The sequence below is a fragment of the Pleurodeles waltl genome, chromosome 11, assembly GCF_031143425.1.
Source record: "Pleurodeles waltl isolate 20211129_DDA chromosome 11, aPleWal1.hap1.20221129, whole genome shotgun sequence".
In the NCBI taxonomy this organism is placed as follows: Eukaryota; Metazoa; Chordata; class Amphibia; order Caudata; family Salamandridae; genus Pleurodeles; species Pleurodeles waltl.
This window is the reverse complement of record NC_090450.1, coordinates 563050463-563069997: the sequence shown is the minus strand read 5'-3', so window position 1 is coordinate 563069997 and position 19535 is coordinate 563050463. Positions and strand designations below refer to the sequence as shown.

The 19535-nt window shown below is 42.5% G+C and overlaps 1 protein-coding gene across 10 annotated transcripts in view; it reads left to right on the top strand.

Moving 5' to 3' along the window:
* Positions 1–19535, top strand: part of TACC1 (transforming acidic coiled-coil containing protein 1) — a 503193-nt gene that overhangs the window by 426346 nt on the left and 57312 nt on the right. For all 10 annotated transcript variants that reach the window (XM_069214007.1, XM_069214008.1, XM_069214004.1 and 7 more), the window contains one exon: positions 3305–3357. In XM_069214007.1, coding sequence (XP_069070108.1) covers positions 3305–3357 — 53 coding nt within the window. The remainder of the gene's footprint in view (positions 1–3304; positions 3358–19535) is intronic.

Here is a 19535-nt window from a genome sequence, read left to right as displayed (position 1 = left end):
TTGTAGGATATTTCAATTATAAGAGCTCCAATGTGAAATTTAAGTGGTTAAAAAGGGGAGCGCCATGGCTAGGTGGATTTCCTGTAGGGTTTAAGTACAATTATTGCAGCTTCTGATGCCTCTACGGTTCAAACATTACAATTATCTTTTTAGCAATAATAAATGTCAGGGTATTTTTTTTGCCTGCCAATGCTTGCGTAATTCTTAAGAAAGATTCTACAAAATGTCGTAATTATTAAACAATATATCTAATCAATTTAGACTTCAAAATAATTGGTACAGCGTTAGCTGTGACATTGGAGAAATGTCCTCCTAACTTATATGGCATGGAATAATTAGAGTTTATTAGAGGGAGACTTATTTTTATAACTCCAGATCGTTTTTTTGTTTGTTTTGTAGACGTCAGAAACGTTTTCACTATTCTATCAGAGCTATAGTTCTCTCCCTTGTTCTTGGGGAACAATGATAACAAGCAGAGGGCAATAAATAGTGTGTTCAGAAAGTTGCTGGATGAGACAGGGGGCATACAATGACCGTGTTAAAGAAAACAGACCAGAAACAGCAGTGTCCCTAAATATAGATTAAACAAAACAAAAAAATCTACATTGCTGTATGTTGTCTGTAAATGGCATCCCACCTATGTGATGGTATGTCTCAGTCCGCACTAAGAGGCAGAGTTGCTATTGACGCTGGCGGCTCTTTTCTTAATCCCCCTCCCAAAATCAGGATATTGCAGTCACACAAAAAGAGTAGCATTTATTTCTGATTACTTTTCAGTTGCAGTCCAAGCAGAAGTATAGTCTCAGAAGAAATAACACTCCTAGGTAAATAACCGACACAGTTGAGTTCAATAAAAATAATGCAATAGACTCTTTAGATGGGGTTGTGTTTAAGGGTAAAGAAAAACAGACTAAAATAGTCTATCAGTGTCCATGCAAGTACAACAACCCACTCCGCTGTTTCACCCCTACCAACTTGTTCCATTATATGGATCTGCGCAGGTAGAGCCTAAAGTGCTCTACTTTTTTAAGATAGGAGATTATCCACAATATACATCATGCCAAGTAATACAATATAGGAGTCCAAAATAATTACATAGCATTCTAATACAGTTGTTCTTAAATCATTTACATCTTCGAATACAAAGCTAAAATCACATTTCCTTAAGTAGTTGCAACGTATTAGATCAATCAATAAAATTAAGACCTACATTATGAAATGAAGCACTAACAGAAGCAGGACACAACTAACAGTTTACCAAAATAGGATATTTCAGTGAGGTAGCACGAGGTAGGAAGTGAGAATAAATAGACCTGTTAACAAATTCCCAAAAAATGAATTTAACGCTGAGTAAGTGGAATCCAGGAGCAACGCAAGCTTGATCTGAGGTGCATACCGAGTAGTCGGAATAGTTAGACCTTTCTAGGGTGATGAAAATCCTGCTTGTACAATGTACAGGAATAGTTAGTGCATATTATCACGTGAGCATGTCTGCTTGCGATGATCCCAGCCTCATCCTGGTGGCAAACAAGCACCGACTGTCCTGCAGATGATTCTTACCTTCATGCAGCCCCAAGCTGGATAGACCGTGGCTGAGTACACTCTCACAGCACACAACCCAAACTGTAGGTGTACAAAAAAGGAAGAAACTCAAGCCAAATTGCCAGCAAAAATAAGAAGTGTATTAATGGCTTACAAATGTGTATCTAAGTAAATGTGACTGTAAAACAAAGATTACGTGCTCTATTGCACAGGAATGCTATGCGTTCCTGATGCTCTCATGTTGATCTAAACCTAGCAGACAAGGAAATGAAGTCCTGGAAAGGTGCAAAAGTTAATGGGGTCCTTTCACTTATCCAGATCAAGCCGAAGTATAGTCTCCTTTAAATTATGGTCAAATTATGTGGGAAAAATATTGCAAAGAAAAACATCACATTTGTTTAAAAATGGTGAAAGTAACTAAATTTTAATAGCTGTTGAGGCAAATTACGAAGATATGACAGAACCCTGGAAACACAGTTTTGTGTGACTTGATCACGGTATTCATCTTGCATGGACAAACTATGTTGGTGGTATCTTACTCTTTGTTCCCCCTTTGGCACCCACTTAGAATTTCCAAACCCCGATTCACAGCTGAGACGTCACGATCCACTCCGCCCTGCTCACTGCACAGCCTCATATACTTTTTTTTTCTGCACTCTAAATCTTTTACATGAAAACCATTCATTCTGAGGTGCCAGAGGAAGGACAACCCTCCGCCCCCCCCACCACCAAACCCCGAGCCGCTGGCCCCCTACTTCTGTTGTGGACACTCTCTTCTTGCAGTTATTTGAAAACAGAGCATTTCTTTTTCTATAGTCTGTTTTGCAACACTTTGCTGTGTAGTGTTTTGCCTGACAACCTTATTATGGTTCTTAAGGTCAATGGCAAGGCCGTACTGTATGAAAATACATCAGCCGGTGAGTGGGGGGGTGGGTTGTGGGAATCAGAATGTCAAGATGAGTATAATTTCACACTCTGGATGTCCGTCTTGTCTTCAGTAAGGCCTGTTTTCAGCACTTGTGACTGTTACAGCTCCAACCTTATCCTTGGGGTGACCAGCTTAACCCTGGTCACTGTCTCTAGATCTAAACTTTTCACCTCATGTCACAGTTTTTAGATATTAGTCCAATTGTCTCAAGGAAAAACGTGGCTACTGCAACAAAAATGCCTTAGGTTATGATATGAAAGTTCTCGACCAGATGCGGTGTCTGTAATAACCTAGAGGGAGGTGGTCATCTAGATGGTTCCACCACGCAAGTTCTGAGGACACAGGGGAAGAGCCAGTGCACCAGCGACACATTCTCCTGGGCGATCCGCAACAAAGAGAAGACAAAATAAGATTTAGAAAAACGAGCGAGTTGAGAAGGATCTGTAAATAATTGCTTCATAATGTGCATGGTTTGTGATAAAGTGCACGACATGTAAGAAGAAGCAGTGGTGCCTGCTATCCCCTAAGCGCCAGACCTTCTTTAATTTGAAAGCACAGAACAACAATGATGTGTCTGCTTGTGACATGCGAAGAGAATGGGCCTGGTCTGCATCTTTTTAGGAGTGTTTGTGTATTTAATATGCTTACTATGAAGGTATCACGTCAGTGATTAAGGTCTTTCTCTAGAATCTGACGAGTACAAGTAGATATGATTGGTGGCAGTTTTTTGTACCTTGGCAGCGAAAATATTCTTTTACACAACAGAGCTCCTTAGATATCTGCAATATGACAAAACAAGTGTTCCCTAATGTATTCTGATTTCCTTTTTTACAGATTTTAAAAAAGGGTCATCCGAAGAAATAGAGAAGGCAGATTCGCTGGCACCAGTAAGTTCACATTATTTTATACCGCTAATATGGTTGTGACCTGAACACAGATGTGACCTTTTCAGAATGCATTGATCTCTAGGACAGTGTCACTTATGTTGTTCTCAGTAGTAGTCAGAAAGTAACGATGCAGCTGGAGGCGTAGGTTGGGTTTGTAGGGTACTAGAAAGTGCAGAACGGGGTCCAGAAGGCCTAGCTGCAGACACGACCGAGAATCCGTGTTTCTGTGCAGTGTGTGTTTATGGTATGACGAACATATGCAAGACCAAATGTCATTTGTGCTTCTCTGTCTCTCAAATGGCGTGGGGCGTGGTATCTGTACAGATCGTAAACTAATGCGTAAATCGACACTACACCACACCGATTTGACTCTAGTGGTCAGCTAAATCCTGGGGGAAAAATCCTATTAAAAGCATTTTTTATTTTTTTTAAGTTCGGCCTATTGGCCTTTAGTTGTTTGTTTGCCTCGCAGAATCAAAAAAATCCTTAAATAAAAAGTACATACATGTACACATGAGCTGTGGGTCATCTCTCTTCAACCAAAGGCCTCTTCAACTGTCATTCACATTCTTTTGCCCACCATGAGATACAGCATGGGGCAGTCGATTTCAACCTTTGGCTTTTTATACTGTGAGTGATGGTATTTAGCGTGATCATGGATGCAATTTAATTAAAAAATACTTTCGTCTGTGAACTAGTACTTTACATGCCAAGCGCTGTGGTGCTGTTAGGAGAACAGCTCCCAGGCACCAAAGTACGTAGGCTGTCAAGAGATGTGTATTAGAGGGGTGGAGAGCATGGCACTACGCTGCCTAAAGGGTGAGTAAAAATGTTGGTGAGTGAAGGGCAGGCTTTATTTATTTCAAGTTGCTTGTTTTCGAAGTATTCTCAGATAAATATTAGAAAATAAATGCACCTTAAGTGCAGTTTGAGAAATTTTGTTTTGGGTAATTCTTGATATTAAATTGAAAACATTGTTTCCTCCAGATTTCCTAGGTTCTCCCTGTAGAATTTACCCCTTTTCTGCCTAAATTTACCTTTTTTGTACTGCCTAAATTTAAAAGATCTCTGCAGATCCTTTAACATTTTTAAATACTATGAAGCTTCCAATATTAGCTTACTTATTTCTATTCTGAGGCTGTTGAGTGTAAACCGCTATCAGTGCTTTCTACAGGACAATTTAGAATTCCCGGGGGAATCAGTCCCCAGAAATTACTCCAGGGAGTTTCATGGTTCAGCCCACAATCCCTGTTAATTCCACCCACATAGAATTGACTGGGATTGACCGGAACATATATATCATTGACTCTGGGTGTGAAGAATTAACACCCCCAGTACTGAGCCACCATTGATGCCCACAGTATGAGGATGGAGAGATTCCATTCAGAGTCATGTGTGGTATTTATACCTTCAATACTAGTCCATAGTCGTGGTTTGTGTAAAGTATCTGCAACTGCATTAGATGATCTCTGTGTATGCAGTGGAACCTACAAGTATTTCAAAGTGCACTGTGCAGGATCTTTTCTGATGTCCCACACAACATTTTCCAGTGGCATGCGCCTCTCCCATTATTGCTTCTTCATCAAGATTCTCTTCCACAGTTTTCCCTGGAAGTTTTTGCTGCTTGTTTCTGCTGAAGTTTCTCAGAGAAAGTGATAGGTCCATACTGTTTCTGCAACCCTAGTCTCCGGCTTGCTTATGGCAGTAGTGACAACAGGGCTGGGTTCACATGCAGGTGCTGGAAATTCACCATGACTTACATGGGAGCCATGACTGTTTTTTGAGGTTTCGGCACACATGATGCTTGACATATTGAAGGCCACCGACAATGGCACCCTTTGATTTACCATTCCTGCTTCCAGGACTTGCATCCAGTACCCCTTAATGGGATTTCGACCCCAAATTGATTTAGCTTATAATAAGTGTAAGGGAATAGTGGAGCCAGTGTGCCATTTGTGGTAGCTCTCGATGTAGAGAATAGTGGAAAAGCAGTATATGACTCAGTAAGACAACCAGTCGTGGCTGGCAACTCAGGAAAGGGGTGGGGCGGGGGAAGCACAACAAAATAATTCAAAAAATATATAAAAAAATGTAACTTACCTAGCCGCCACCGCACTCCAGGCTCCCAACCTGCCCTGCGCCAATCATGACGCTGCTCAGAGCAGCGTTCTGATTGGCTGGAGTGTCTTGGCTGGGCGCTCCAATGCAGACTGAGAGCCCGGGCCGGCTCTCTCCAACTCGGCAACAGTGTCACGTTGGCGAGAGCCCTTGTGTGCAGGCCAGCCAAACATACATGTGCACTCCCCTGGCTGCTCGTCACCCCCAGGGCCCCACCCCTTTAAAAATAAAACCAGCTCCTGCTGCTAATGGCGGGGGAAGGAGGGTGACGCTCCTCCACTCTAACAGAGGAGCCACCCCTGAAGACAACCAAGTTGGATTGCATGGGCGTACCTTGTAAACTTTATATACAGGACATATCAGAAATGAGCATTCATAGCTAACAAATTGAAAATACGCTTTTTCATGAGCTCTGCTTCTAGCGTGCATTTGTTCTTGCCCTGTCTCTCTGCTTCTGTTCTGACAGAGTCCTGATCATGCCTAACAGAGGCGATAGGACTACATCTTACCCTTCCTTAGCAGATAGACTGGGGCTGATGATACCTCAGGCTATGTCAGTGGTGAGCTGATCTGAAATTTATATTGCGGCAGGCCATGAGACTATTGTGTCTAGGAAGGAGTGAGCAGGTGTTGAAAGTCGATTACTCCGTACTCCAGTGGATCAGAAGTCCTCTTGTATGCATTTGATCTTTTGTCTGTGACCATGAAGAATTTGGATTCTTTAATGCATCTGCTCTGCTTGGGTCATAGGATTTCTGACTTCACACAAAAAATTGCAGGGAATGCAAACGCCTCTTTATGTTTGGGGTTAGCCAAGAGCTTTCGATTTTGCTAAAATTATGTGTCTTATATAATCACTTGTAATAGTGGCTTTTCAAAAAGGCCTCTTCAGCCTTTGGTCTTTGTGTGCCCTCGATCTTTGTGTGCCCTTGACACGTGTCCTCTTCCCACTACTGCATACATCATGGGGCAGTAGGGCAACCTATTTCAGCTGTTGATTAACTTTGATGTGCGTTTCGTGCCAGCCATTTTGATTTACCAATGCTTGTTTTGTCGTCGTTTTTGTAAAACGTTAAACTGGAGGATGTTGCCATCCCATTGCCAATATTTTATGCCTAAAAATATGTTTTGCTCTTAAATAACACGTTTAGTCATAATACCCTATAGTACTGAAGGGAAGTACTTTTAAACTGATGTGCTACTTGTGAAAGAGCAGGATATCACCACTCACAGGCAAGTTATTCAGTGCCTGAAATGGACTGACCTATTGGCCCATTCTGTATGCTGTACTGTGTGGAAGAAAAATGCGATTTACACAAGAGGCCAAAGGATGAAGGTGGCTGGCTGAAAGCTCATTTAAATATTATTTATAATGTTAGTAAAAACAAAAAACCTTGGCGAACGCCAGACCTAAAGTTGCAGGGGATGTTCAGCAGCTCCATCTGCTCAGCTCTGCTCCTAGCATAGTCCTCATCCAGCTTCCTGGCTTCCAGTCCAGCAAGGGCCTATAGCATCTAGCAGAAGTGACAACACTAGCTTTAAAGGTTTCATTTTTGGTCCATATGGTGTTGGGGTAAGGTAGGAGTAATATAAGAATGTGAGTTAGGGGAATCAATGTCAACAAAAGCACTGCTAAGTAAAGCAGGAATTAGATGTGTAGTGTTGGGGCCCTAGGCCCCCATGCTACTAGAACGGATGACACGGACACTGTTGCTTGGTATCTGGAACTGGCCCTGGGCACGTGCGCCCGGCCCTTTTTATTGCCAGGGTCACCTGACCGGTGACGCCTGTGTTGGGTGGGTGTGGGGTGCATGTGGGAAGCCAGCCCTCAGCAGAGAGACTGGCCAAACACTAGAACGTGTCCAGCAGGACACTACAAGATGCACGCTATGAAACATACATTCAACTATGATCACCTCCCTCCGAGTCATTATAGAGACTGTTTCCAGTCCAGGAGTTTTACGTGACAACCTAGTGCGTTCTGGGTGTTGTGGTCTTGTTTTCCTTACATTGAACTAATCAGACTAGCTCACCAGAAACCAATGATTCCTAGATGGATAGCTGAGACACTGAAGTTGTAAAGCAGACCTTTTCGTAACTAATATACATGGTTACAGCGCTGTACTTTGTTTCACTTACGGGGTTAGTTTTGTAAATGGATGCATCAAAGAAGGATACATAAAAATAAGTTTTCTCCGACTGCAGCGGTGTTTGTGGTTTTTCCCTCTAGTATGTTTTGTAGTTAAGTAGTTCAGTTGTTGATTCATCCACTTGGTATCTCGTTCTCGTGCTAGACTTCTAGAATGGGTATTCAGTAAACAACAGTCATGTTGCATAATGTGCCAACTGTAGAGACCGTGCGCCACTTATTGGCTGAATTAGGAACAGCACTTAAAAAAAAGTTACAGAACTGAACAAAGACAAATATCAGCATGAGTCATTTCATTCTCCTGCACACCTCACTCCCTTTCACTTCCTTGTTTTACACTGACTGTCAAAGACAGGCACTGCTTCAACTTTGCTTGCAGGAACCGCCTTAGGGTTTTTATTTTTTATTTTTTTTAAACAGTTGACAGCCTACGTGAGAACTATTCTACCGACTTCATTGTGACACACCTGTTTTGTGTGCTCAAGCTTTCCGTGCTCTTGTAATATTCCTTACTTATAATTCGGAACAGGCCTATTTTACAAAAACAAGTTAATATATAATCATGCAAAAACGTGAGAAGTACGTGTTTGGTTTATTTAACTTTTTATAAATAAGATGAATGTTTTTCAAATTTCAATGTCTAATTGAGCTCAGAAGTGTCTGAAAGGGGCAAGATTTTTAAAGAAACACGTGGAGCTCGGAATTACATTTAAAACTGCATTTAGAGAGTAGACATGTCGAACGATGTTCTTGTTTGTATGCTTTCTGCTTTTTTTTTCGTCCAGCTTCAAAGGAAAAAAATCACCGTACGTTTGCAGTTCTGTAGGCGACAGAAGGGTTAATGGTGTGAAGGTTTATGTACTTGTCAGATAAGATATTCAAAAATAATCCTCTTCAGGGCCTGTGTCAATAAGGAACTGTTTACCGGGGTGGAGGAGTGTGAAAACTACCTTCAGACCAGGTTGCACACGCACATCGTGTGTAAATGCAAGCAGCTGTAGTGCTGGGCGAAAAGAGACACACCTCAGCCTAGTTTAGACTTGTGTAAGAGGAACAGAGCCCTCTCTCTAAAAATAATCGCGGTACTCAGTAGACCCTGGCCCACCAATGACACGTGTCGGACTAGGGGGACCACCCGTCCGTAAATTTCATGGACTGTCCGTAATTTCGCCCTGCTGTCCGTTGTCCGTGATGAAAGCTTTAACGAAAGGCATTTGTCCATAATTTTAGCCTTTCACCTAAAGGGCAATGGAGGCAGGGCGAAATTACGGCAGATCAGTTTCCCCAGCTGGACTGTAAGGCAGGGAGTCTCCAGTGCTCTGAGGGAGGGAGGGGCAGACAGATAAGTATCAGACCTTATTGTCAGGGAGTCTCCTTCCCTAAAGACATGCAAATGTGCCCAACTGGTAAATCTGCAAATACAAAAGGGCTTGAAAACCTGCATTGACTTTACTAAAAGGAGTCACTTGAAGTTTTCTGATGGCAAAGACATTACTTTTATAGAGGTGTTGTAATGGTGTTCCAAGGTGAGCTGTGGAGTGTGTGGTTTTAATGGAGCGTTATACATTTTTTTAGTATTGGGTATAAACTGTAATTATTCAAATCTGTATTTCAGAAGCACTTTTTTTTTATTTAACCAAAATGTATTTGCACATTTTGTAGCAGCCTTTATTATGATGTAATTGTATTTTTCACAGTTCTTTCAGGTACTTCGGTACCTCATAGTACTAACACACATTGGCAAAGCAATAGGTCCCATCTACAAAAGAGTTATTGGCTTTGTTAATGTGTTTTAGCCATTAGCCATGTTATACACCAGAGTAGCTGCTGTTCAGCATGGCTTAAAGTTAGTGGCATAGTGGTGTGGAGTGGAGTGGAGTAGAGTAGCATAGGAGCAGTGGCGTAAAGCCCAGTGGTGCAAAGTACAGTGCAGTGGGGTACAGTGCAGTTGTTTAGAGTGTGTTAGCGTAGAGTGCAGTGGTTTAGAGTGCAGTGGCATGGAGTGGCGTGGGACAGAGTAGAGTGGCATAGAGTGCAGTGGAGTAGAGTTGAATACATTAGAGTGGCATAGAATGCAGTAGTACATAGTACATCGGTGTATAGTACAGTGGTGGAGAGTGCAACGCTGCAGAGTAGAGTGTCAGTGCAGTGATGTAGAGTGGCACAGAGAGCAGTGGCGTATAGTACAGTGGTACAGAGTAGAGGGCAGTGGCGCAGAGTGCAGTGGCATAGAGTGGCATGGGGTAGAGTTACACAGAGTGCAGTGGAGTAGAGTGGCATACAATAGAGTAGTAGAGTGCAATAATGCAGAGTGGTGCAGTGTCATAGAGTGCAGAGTAGACTCATGTGGCACAGAGTGCAGTGGTGTAGAGTGGTACAGAGTGGAGTATTGCAGAGTGGTGTATAGTGCCTAGAGTGCAGTGGCATAGAGTAGAGTGGGGTAGAGTGCAGTGTTGCAGAGTAGAATGTCAGTGTAGTGGTGTAGAGTGGTACAGAGAACAGTGGCATAGAGTACAGTGGTGCAGAGTAAAGGGCAGTGGCATACAATGCAGTTGTTTAGAGTGCACTTGTGTAGAGTGCAGTTGCATATAGTGGCATTGGGCAGAGTAGAGTGGCATAGAATGCAGTGGAATAGAGTATATTGGTGCAGAATGCAGTAGTACAGAGCAGAGTGGTGTAGAATATAGTGGCGGCCAGTGCAGTGTTACAGAGTGTCAGCGTGCAGTGGTGTAGAGTGCATTAAACTAGAGTGCAGTGGTCAGAGTGGTATAGAGTACAGTGGCGTAGAATAGATTGTTTCAGAGTAGAGTGCAGTTGCATAGAGTGGAGAGGTGCAGGGAGAGTGCAGTGAAATAGAATGCAGTGGCACAGAGTGCCGTGGCATAAAGTAGATTATTTCACAGTAGAGTGAGGTGGCTTAGAGTGGAGAGGTGCAGGTTATAGTGGAGTTGCATAAAGTGGCATAGAGTGTGATGGCGTAAAGTAGTGTAGAGTGCCGTGGCATAGAGTGCAGGGGTGCAGAGTAGATTAGAGTGATGTACAGTGTATTGTTGTAGAGTGCAGGGGTATTGAGTTGAGTGTTACAGAGTAAAGTGCATTAGCATAGAGTGTATTAGCATAGAGTGCAGTGGCGTACAGTGCAGTGTTGCAGAGTGGCAGAGAGTGGAGTTGTGCGGATTAGATTGGTGTTGCCTAGACTGGAGTGGTATGGCGTGCAGACAAGCAGAGCGCAGTGGTGTCGAGAGGCATAAAGTGCAGTGGCATAGAGTAGAGTGGTACAGAGGAGAGTAGAGAGGCATAGTGTGAAGTAGCATAGAGTGCAGTGGCATAATGTGGAGTGGTTCCGAATGGAGAAGAGTGCAGTGGCATGGAGTGGAGTAAAGTAGAGTGATACAGACTAGGGTGCAGTGGCGTGTAGTGGTGCAGAGTGGAGTGCAGTATGGATGATATGCTAACACACTGCCATTACAGACAACACATTTTTGATTGAAATGACCATTACATTTGCACAGATATACAGTTTTTCAAATCAAACTATACTGTGCACAGATGATGATGTGTGGAAATTGCATCACCTAATGCAATGATTTGTTTTAATCATGTAAAGGTATTTGTTTCCAGCACAGTTCAGAATTAACAAAAATGTGCTTGATTTGTACTTCTAATTCTGATATATTCTGAAGTTTATTTAAATGTTGTCATGTGATAGAAAAAACTCTTTCCTAACCCCAATATCCAGCAAGATTGTCGCATAAATCCTCTCACTTTGAAGTCAGAGAAAGGAAAGTAAACACTAAGTTCCCACCGAAGACAGAGCCTGACATTTGACTTTGTCCTTTGAATGCACAGCAAATATAAGGTATCAACAAGATTTACAGGCCTGTTTACAGAAAGGGAAACTCTGCAGGATACTGTAAATAAGGTTTTGGCAAGGGAAGGGACGAATTCAAGCTGCATAGCCTTAAACAAATAAAGCCAACAAATTGTGAGTTACAAACCACAAGGTCAATGGCAAGCAACGGGCAGAATGCATTGACAAGGAAGCACTATGAATTTACTTAAAGTGACAGCTGTGGGGTACTTTGTGGGGAAAGTCCAGTATTTTAGTCCATATCTTGCAGAGGTTTGGCTACATCAATCACCCAGGTAGTATGACGAGAAGACCTGGAGTGGTTTCCATGTTGCAGGATAGGTCTGTACACCCATTCTATTAGTTTGCCACCATTTCCTATGGTACAGAGCTTCTGGCACACCTCTTGTAGGGTTAGTGCTAGGTGGCAGACATGAAATAGGGCATTTAATGATTATTTAAGGTGGTTGTAAGTGAGCAGTTGACCGGGGTGAAGATAGTAGTCTGCCACAAGGGTTTGGAAATTTAGTAGCTCACTGTTCAGAAACAAAGTCCCCAATTTTAAGACACCTGCAACAGGCCACTGATGGAGTTGCTCTGAGCACAGCCATCCTGTGCGAGTGGGAAGGCTTAGCAAAGGTAGTGCAGGAGCATAGGGTTTCTTCATGTCATTTTCAGGTTCTGGCAAGGCAAGAGAAAGCTGTGCATGATAAACCCGGATGGTGATCCGTAGAATGGTCAGTAGGAAACAATGAGCAGTGCATTAAGCCTTCCTTAAAAGTCTTTACTGGTAAACCCCATCTCATGCAGGGAGGTGGGCAGACAGCCAGTGAGGCACCCATTGGACCTATGCAGCTGAATAATAGCATTCTAAGTCCAGAAGGCCTAATCCACCCGCAGACACAGTTAGCTTTAGTGTGGAAAGAGCTCCGGATGGCGCCACAGTGACCAAATCAGATGTGTGGCCTATCTGAAGAAGGAATGAAGGACGAGCTGGGGAAGGTTTGCAAAATAATACTATCATTGGGGTAGCACACCATCTTCACTAGTGCCACGTGGCCTTTACAGAAAGCAGAAGAGAAGACCAAAAAGCAAACTGGGCTTGGAGGAACTGTTCGCTCTGCCGAGATTTTCATCCTGGAAATCAGTGTAAGAATGGTAGATATTAATCACTAGGTATCAAAAGGTAACTGGTTCCCAGTTCATTCTGAGATCTAATTGTATATGAAGGCGAAAACAGTGCCATATGTTAAAGAAACACTAATTAAATTTAAACATTTCTAAATTTTGTTTGTGCAATTTACATCCCAAATTTTTGGGAGATTCTATGTGTACTTGACACTTAGGGATAACCCAGATCTCTAGTTTGGCATTTGCTCAATTTCAAAACCATATAAAGACGAGGACAAAGCGGGCAATTGCCTTGCACAACCTTGCAAGGGGTCTGCCCCCTGCTCACCCTTCAAAAGCACTAACAGCGGACCATTGCACCAGAAGAGTTTGCCAAGGTGGATGGGTGTTGCTAGTTCAACCACTTGACAGTGCCCCTTCTGTTTCGCTCCTGTGTGTAGAGACAAATCCCCAGGTACCCAATACCTTCAAATAGTCTTGGTGGACCCATCTTGTCTGATTTTAGGAATTGTCCCACCTTGTTCTTCTCTTCTTTATTTATCCAGTTCTTAGCAACAACCCTTTGAATTTCTTGCCGTGGATCTCCCATTTGATCTCAGTTTCATCCCCCTCTTTGATTATCTTTGATTGGTAGTCCAGGCTCCCATTTCTGAGATAAATGTAGTGTTCTATTCATACACTCTAGTGCAGTGAGACTACAGACAAGTTATGGCTACATCACATCCTGACATTAGGTGTGAGACTGTCGCCCACACCATCTGCCCTGCCTCTTTAAAAAAAAATTAGGTTGAAAGTCCATGGGCGGTTGGGGTAAGCCAGATGTTTTTGTTCAATTTGTTTAAACTAGCATAAGGTTAATTACCTTAATGTGTCCCAAACTGTTTGCCAGGGGTTTTAAAATGTTCAGAAGCATAATCAAAATTTAGCTGTTACTTTCTCTTCAGGAAAGATCGGGTAGATTTGGGTAGTGGTGATGGCCTTGCCGCAGTACTGAAGGGCATTAATTTACTACTGAACAAGGACGTAATGTGACACCTGAATGTAGCATACCAGGAGGCAATCACAAAAGGTCCACAGTGAATAAATAGTGCTATGTTAAAAAAGAGTAAATAAATGCACTGACAACGTAGTGAGGCATGGCCTCTCTTGCGCGTGTCTGTAAAACTGACCTTTGTTCTTGAAGTTTTGGCCTGAATTTTGACCCTTTGTCCTGAATTTTTGTCCTGAATTTTGACCCTTTGTCCTGAATTTTTAACAGTCCTGTCCAGAATTTGCCTCAATGCCAGGTGGTCACTCTAGAGACGACCCACTACGGACTAAGTGATTCATTCTGTTTGATTAGACATGCCTTTAAAGTCCTGAATGTATGGAGTTTATACTAAATACTCCTTGTCCAATAATAGATTCTTTATATGGGTGGTGGTGGTGGTGAGAAAGAGACTGGCTTGAATGGTGTACCCCCTCTTTCACAGATATACTGGTAGTCTTGATGACGAAGTGAAGAGACACGATGGGCATAGCTTTGGTGGGGGGAAGGGGTGTTTGGGTTGTTACATACCTCTAACAAATGTATTTTTTGAAAATGTCGAACTTCACCTGGAATTTGTACACACACAGAGAAAAACGCACACGCTCTCTCCCTCTGTGCTATGTAAGTCTTAAAAAACTATTGGATATTTTACATGTGTTTTCTCACTCTTAGTACCCTTATCACTCCGCATTCCTTCACACTGCCTCTTAAGCCCCTCTCATGTGCCCTGCTTGTTTTATAATTTGTTTCAACATTATATATCGGCATGATTTTTGGAAAATCTGGATCTCGCACCCCTTCAATCTTACTGACCAAGAGAGACATTTCTGCTTTTCTTGTAAGAGTAAGGAAGGATTTGAGAGTTATAAGGGGCAAGTTTATATCGTTGTCCTGCGCCATCGCCTGAAAAAGCTTTGTGAAAAGTACAGATTACTTGTAATATTTTTCTGAGCGTCATCCACTGTCAGCCGATCCATATCAGGGTGAATTGTGAGTTTGTCTCTTCTTGCCAAGATAGTCTTAAATGTCCAGCTTAAGGGTATTATTTAAGGGCATTTACTGGTAGCCTGTATCACAAGACCTTGTCCCCTAACTCTTCCACAGTTGGGCAGATGGCGATGGACTCAAACCCTGCCCCCCGCCCTCACCCAAGACCTCGCCTGTTCAAAGTCCCGTCAACCTCCACGGACATGGGAAAACTATTTTTAATGTGTGGCTGGTCCAGTAGTAGCTGAGCTGTAGGTCAACCACTACCAAAGTAGAGATAACTGAAGTTGGTCTAAAACATGATTTGCTGCGATCAACGAAATATAGCAAAGTTAGTATAACATCCACATTTTATGCACATTGTGTAACAGGCATCGGAGCTTACCCAGCAAGTGAAGTTAGGTGAATTTGATGGACTTCCTTGTGCTTCACAGCCAAAGAACCCTGGTGGCAATCACTGACACTGCAGTTGCGCTCTTTGACTGAATTGTAAATCAGATCTGCACATTCTTATTTGATGATGCTGGACAAATAAAAAGCTGTTTTTCTTGGCGATTGGGACACGCAATGCACTGTCTGTGGTGGATACTGTTTTTTAATAATGGTATCCCATGGCCTCTGTTGCTGTTGCACTTCAATTTTAAATCCATGTTACACCCTTTTACACTTGACTCTGCAAGGGTCTTAAGGTTGAGCAGAAAAGGCTTACTCCAGAAGGTGGTGGTAGGTTTGGAGCACTGGGCAAGTTTGAAATAGAAGGCATGCATAGGACACTTGATGTCATTTCGGAGCTGTTTTATGTTTAGAAATGCCTTTATTTACTTTAAGGGCAGTTAAAATTCGTTTGCACAAAAATAGAATTTGCTTACATAATCTGTGGTTCAGTTTCATCCTCAAACCTATTGTTGGCGTTTTTGTGGGAAGTACTGTAATCAACTAACACAAGTCTGTGGGCATTGTTATCCTGTTGGCAGGAAATCAGTACGGAGAAGAGAACTTTGGGTCTGAGTTCATTACTGTGATAAATATTTCTCAGAGACTCTACCTGGCAGATAAAAAGTTACACATTTATCAAGGATGTTTTGGGATGTCTGCCCTTTATCGTAGTTTGTCAATAGCTTCAGGATGAAAGGAGGATAGGGTAGTGGAATTCTACGCAGGTGAATGAGAATTGCCAACATGTAAAAAATCCAAATACTGTGATTCCCTAATCGACAAGATTGATGTACCTGGCTTGCAAAATAAACTGGTCCAGAAGTCAAACTTCTAGTGTTTATCTAACATAGTCCATTGAGATCCAGTGGCCTGTGGCAGGGGCAACAAACACAGTTCCTAGGTTTCTCTAGGAACCCATGCAAGGGAAGTACAGGTGCTAAAAAGTAAGTGATTACTTTTAAAGACGACTTAATTAGGTTCAATCTGCCTGGCTTTCATTGACTTGTACTGTACCTTCGACTCAACAGCATTGTAAGATCCAAGCTGTGGGAAATTCAAACCAACCTGAGGGTGAACGGTGGTTTAGTTGATTTTAGTTGATTTTTTTTTTTTGTGTGCCCTGCATTATGACTTTTCAAAGTCTGTAAGGTTTGGTCCCTCTGGTGAATGCACTGATCGTTTTAAACTGGGGGAAAAGGTGTGCCAGGGATGTGTCTTGGCCTCAATTTTATTTATTTTATATATAAATGGCATAGGGCCAGCTCTTACTGAGAAAACTTTGGCTGTCCCTTTTATTGGTAAGAAAATGGTCCCTGTTTTACTTTACACACATGATGCAGTTTTAGTTGCTAGAACCTTAAATAGCCTAAACTTCCTGTTTAAGGACTTTGTTTGCTTTATGGGGTCACTAGGCCTCGTCACAAATCGGTCTAAAACATTAACTATGGAATGTAAAGCATTTATTTACCATCCTGTCACTTCTACCCAGGATTTATCATACTTGGGAGTTGTCTTTGATGCTAAGGGGAATTGGGAACCATGCAAACGTAAAGCTTCCCACAGATTTGCGAGTGCAGCTAGGTACATCTACATTTTAGTCTCTAGCATTTGAAATAAACCAGTGACCACACTATTGGAGGTGTACAGGAGCAAATGCCTCCCTATCCTTACATAGGGGTGCCAGCAGGGCTATTCAAACATCATCTGCCCCACCAGGGTGAGCAGAACAGGGTGCTGAGGTGCTTGTTTGGCGTGTCCCCAACTTGCTCAACATATCTTGTACATCAAGAGCTTAGGGTTGAATATGTAGAGGATACCATCAAATTGGCCCTCCTTGCCCAGTGGTACGCCATCTGGACAAATCCACACACCAGTTTCAATAGGGGGGTTGTCATTGACTGCTTAGCAAGAGAGAGAGGTCTGAAAGTCCCCTGGTTCCATTACATCAAATCAGAGCTGACTAACCTGGGGTGGCAGGGCCTTTTCTCCAGTCCCTCCACTATGGTTAAGTCAAACCTTACCTGGGTAAAGAAGACCTTTAAGATTATGAGATGAAGTCAAAGAGAGGAAACTGAGTTAGCTAAAACCATTGTCGGGGAATTTGCGAACCTCCAAACCTCACCAGTTTAGAGCCGTATTTAGAACGTGTGGACAGTTCATGGGACAGACTGTTTTTAACTAGATTTAGACTTGGCTTTGTGGGGTGGCACCTCGGCTTCCCCTTTGGCCAATTTGACACCAGCAGAGTTTTCTTTGTCCATGTTTTCCTCCCAGAGTCTGCACTATTTAACTTTCTTTGTCATTTCTATATTGTTTTCTCGAAAAGGTTTTTAATTTCTTTTTTGAGGATGAGTGGAATTAGATGTGGTGTTGCTTTGTTACATTCTCCCTCTGTTTGCACCAGCATTTGCTCCTTGTTGAAATGTGCTATTACAAAAAGGAAATCTATGTTATTTTAAATCTGAGCATCTCTGTGGTGTATGTCCATTTTAGTTAGATGTTAACTTTGGGTGAGGACTCTTTGCTGATCGTGCAGGCTTTTATTTATTTTAGCGCCTGATTGTTCTGTAATGTTTCAACCCAATGTCGACCTTCTGCAATCACATCCCTGTACTGCAAGAGTTGAATTTGTGGGTCATGACTTTTTCTGTATTAGACTCCTGTGAGTTTCCTGACAAATTAACTTTTATTGTAAACGACTTTTTAAAGTGACCATGTGTTTGTGTATATTTGATGACTTTTTATCAGTTTTTTTTGATGCACATTGAAAATGGAATGTCTGGAGCACCTATTTGATATTTTTTATCTTGTGCTTTTATGATTACTCTTGTAGCCGAAATAAAGGTTTTTGACTGAAAAGAAGATTTTCTTAAAGAACCAAGCTGTGGGGCTTTATGTAAGGGGCAACGGTATACAGCCCACTTTGCACCTGTGCCATCCTACCTTTTTGTTCCCAAAGGTACACACTGTTTTCATTTTTAGCGTCACTTTGAGGGGGCCCATAATACCCCAAGGCCCATTTAGACTGAAGAATTCTGCTCTTCTGGGCCACCTTGAGAGGAAAGTGCCCCCATTGGTTTCCCCACTCTGTAGCCTCAAGTGGGTTACAACCCTCATCTCCTCTTCTCAGAATTTGGCTGGTGGCAGCTAAGTACATTCTTTGAGTTCCTTTGTGCATCCAGAGGAGTAGTCCACCAACCTCCAAATCTAAATTATTGAAGTTAAGAGGCCCAGGCCAGTCAGGAGGGGGGCTTTTGTGTTTATTATAGTATTACTATTTCTTTTTTATTTATTGTTTTTATTTACAAATCCAGTGGTTGTCAACTTTACATTCTGTCATCACTGGCACAACCACTCACACACGCTATTGTGAGTGGATATTTGTAAAAGACCTCACAAACGGGGGGGAGGGGCATCTGTAATTAGGGTTGCCCTCAACTATTTGTAGACAATTATTTTCTACTAAATGAAGTTTACAAGATGATTGACGAGTGCTACGCGAGGGAGACACCCCACACCCAAATTCTTCCCCTTGGCTGTGGCATGAAGGTTTCTGGGAAAGATGCTATCTCAGTGACTTGACTGCCTGGACCTTAAAAATCATGAGATGCGTTAGACATTAAATGGCAATGAGTGTTGATTACCTCCCCAGCTTGGGAAAATAAGCTGGAACTGTCTTGCAGCTGCCTATCTTGTGAACGTGGTACTGCGTGGGTCTGACATTTGTGAACAGAGCATGGAGCTGCAGCTTCTCTTTTCCACCCAACTAGGACTAAAACTAAAGACCATGCTGGACTGCTCTCCTATCTACCTCTACCTTGCCTATGTGGAGGTCCCATCCGACCCAAAGATACTACAGAATTGCCCCATTTCCTTGAAGCCCACTACTTAACGCAATGAAACCGAAAGTAGGCTGCAGAAGGCTCAGTCTCAATGGCAACAACTTTTCACTACAATTAAGAGAGACTCTTTCACTCCTCAACAGAGCTCGAGGTGTTTTACCTGAAAGAACAACTGGTACATGTGTAAGTGAGCCAAATGGCGACTCTGCTTGGTGGGCACCTACCTTAGCACAGCCTTTCGTTATTTTATGTTTTTTCGCTTACTTGACCGTGCCATTTGATGTGGTCCACTACCTGTTAGCTTGCCAGGTAGGCAAGTTTAATACCCCTCATTGTCTACTGTTGATTTCTTGTAGCCCCTGTGTGGATCTCAGCACCCTGCGGTCTGTATACCTTTTTGGTGTCCAAGTCATCACAGGCAATTTCCGAGACACTATTTCCTCACTTTGCTGATACCAACAACACATTGGTTGCTATTGTGTTTGCTTTTCTTTGTGCTGTTTAGATAATGGTGAGCCTTTATGGTCTGAACTATAATAATATTATGTGTTTCTGTCCATTGGGTTTCCATAGCCATACTTCATTTCTTTGGTTCTGTGTCTTTCCATTTTCAGTATGTTCTGAGCTTCTCACACA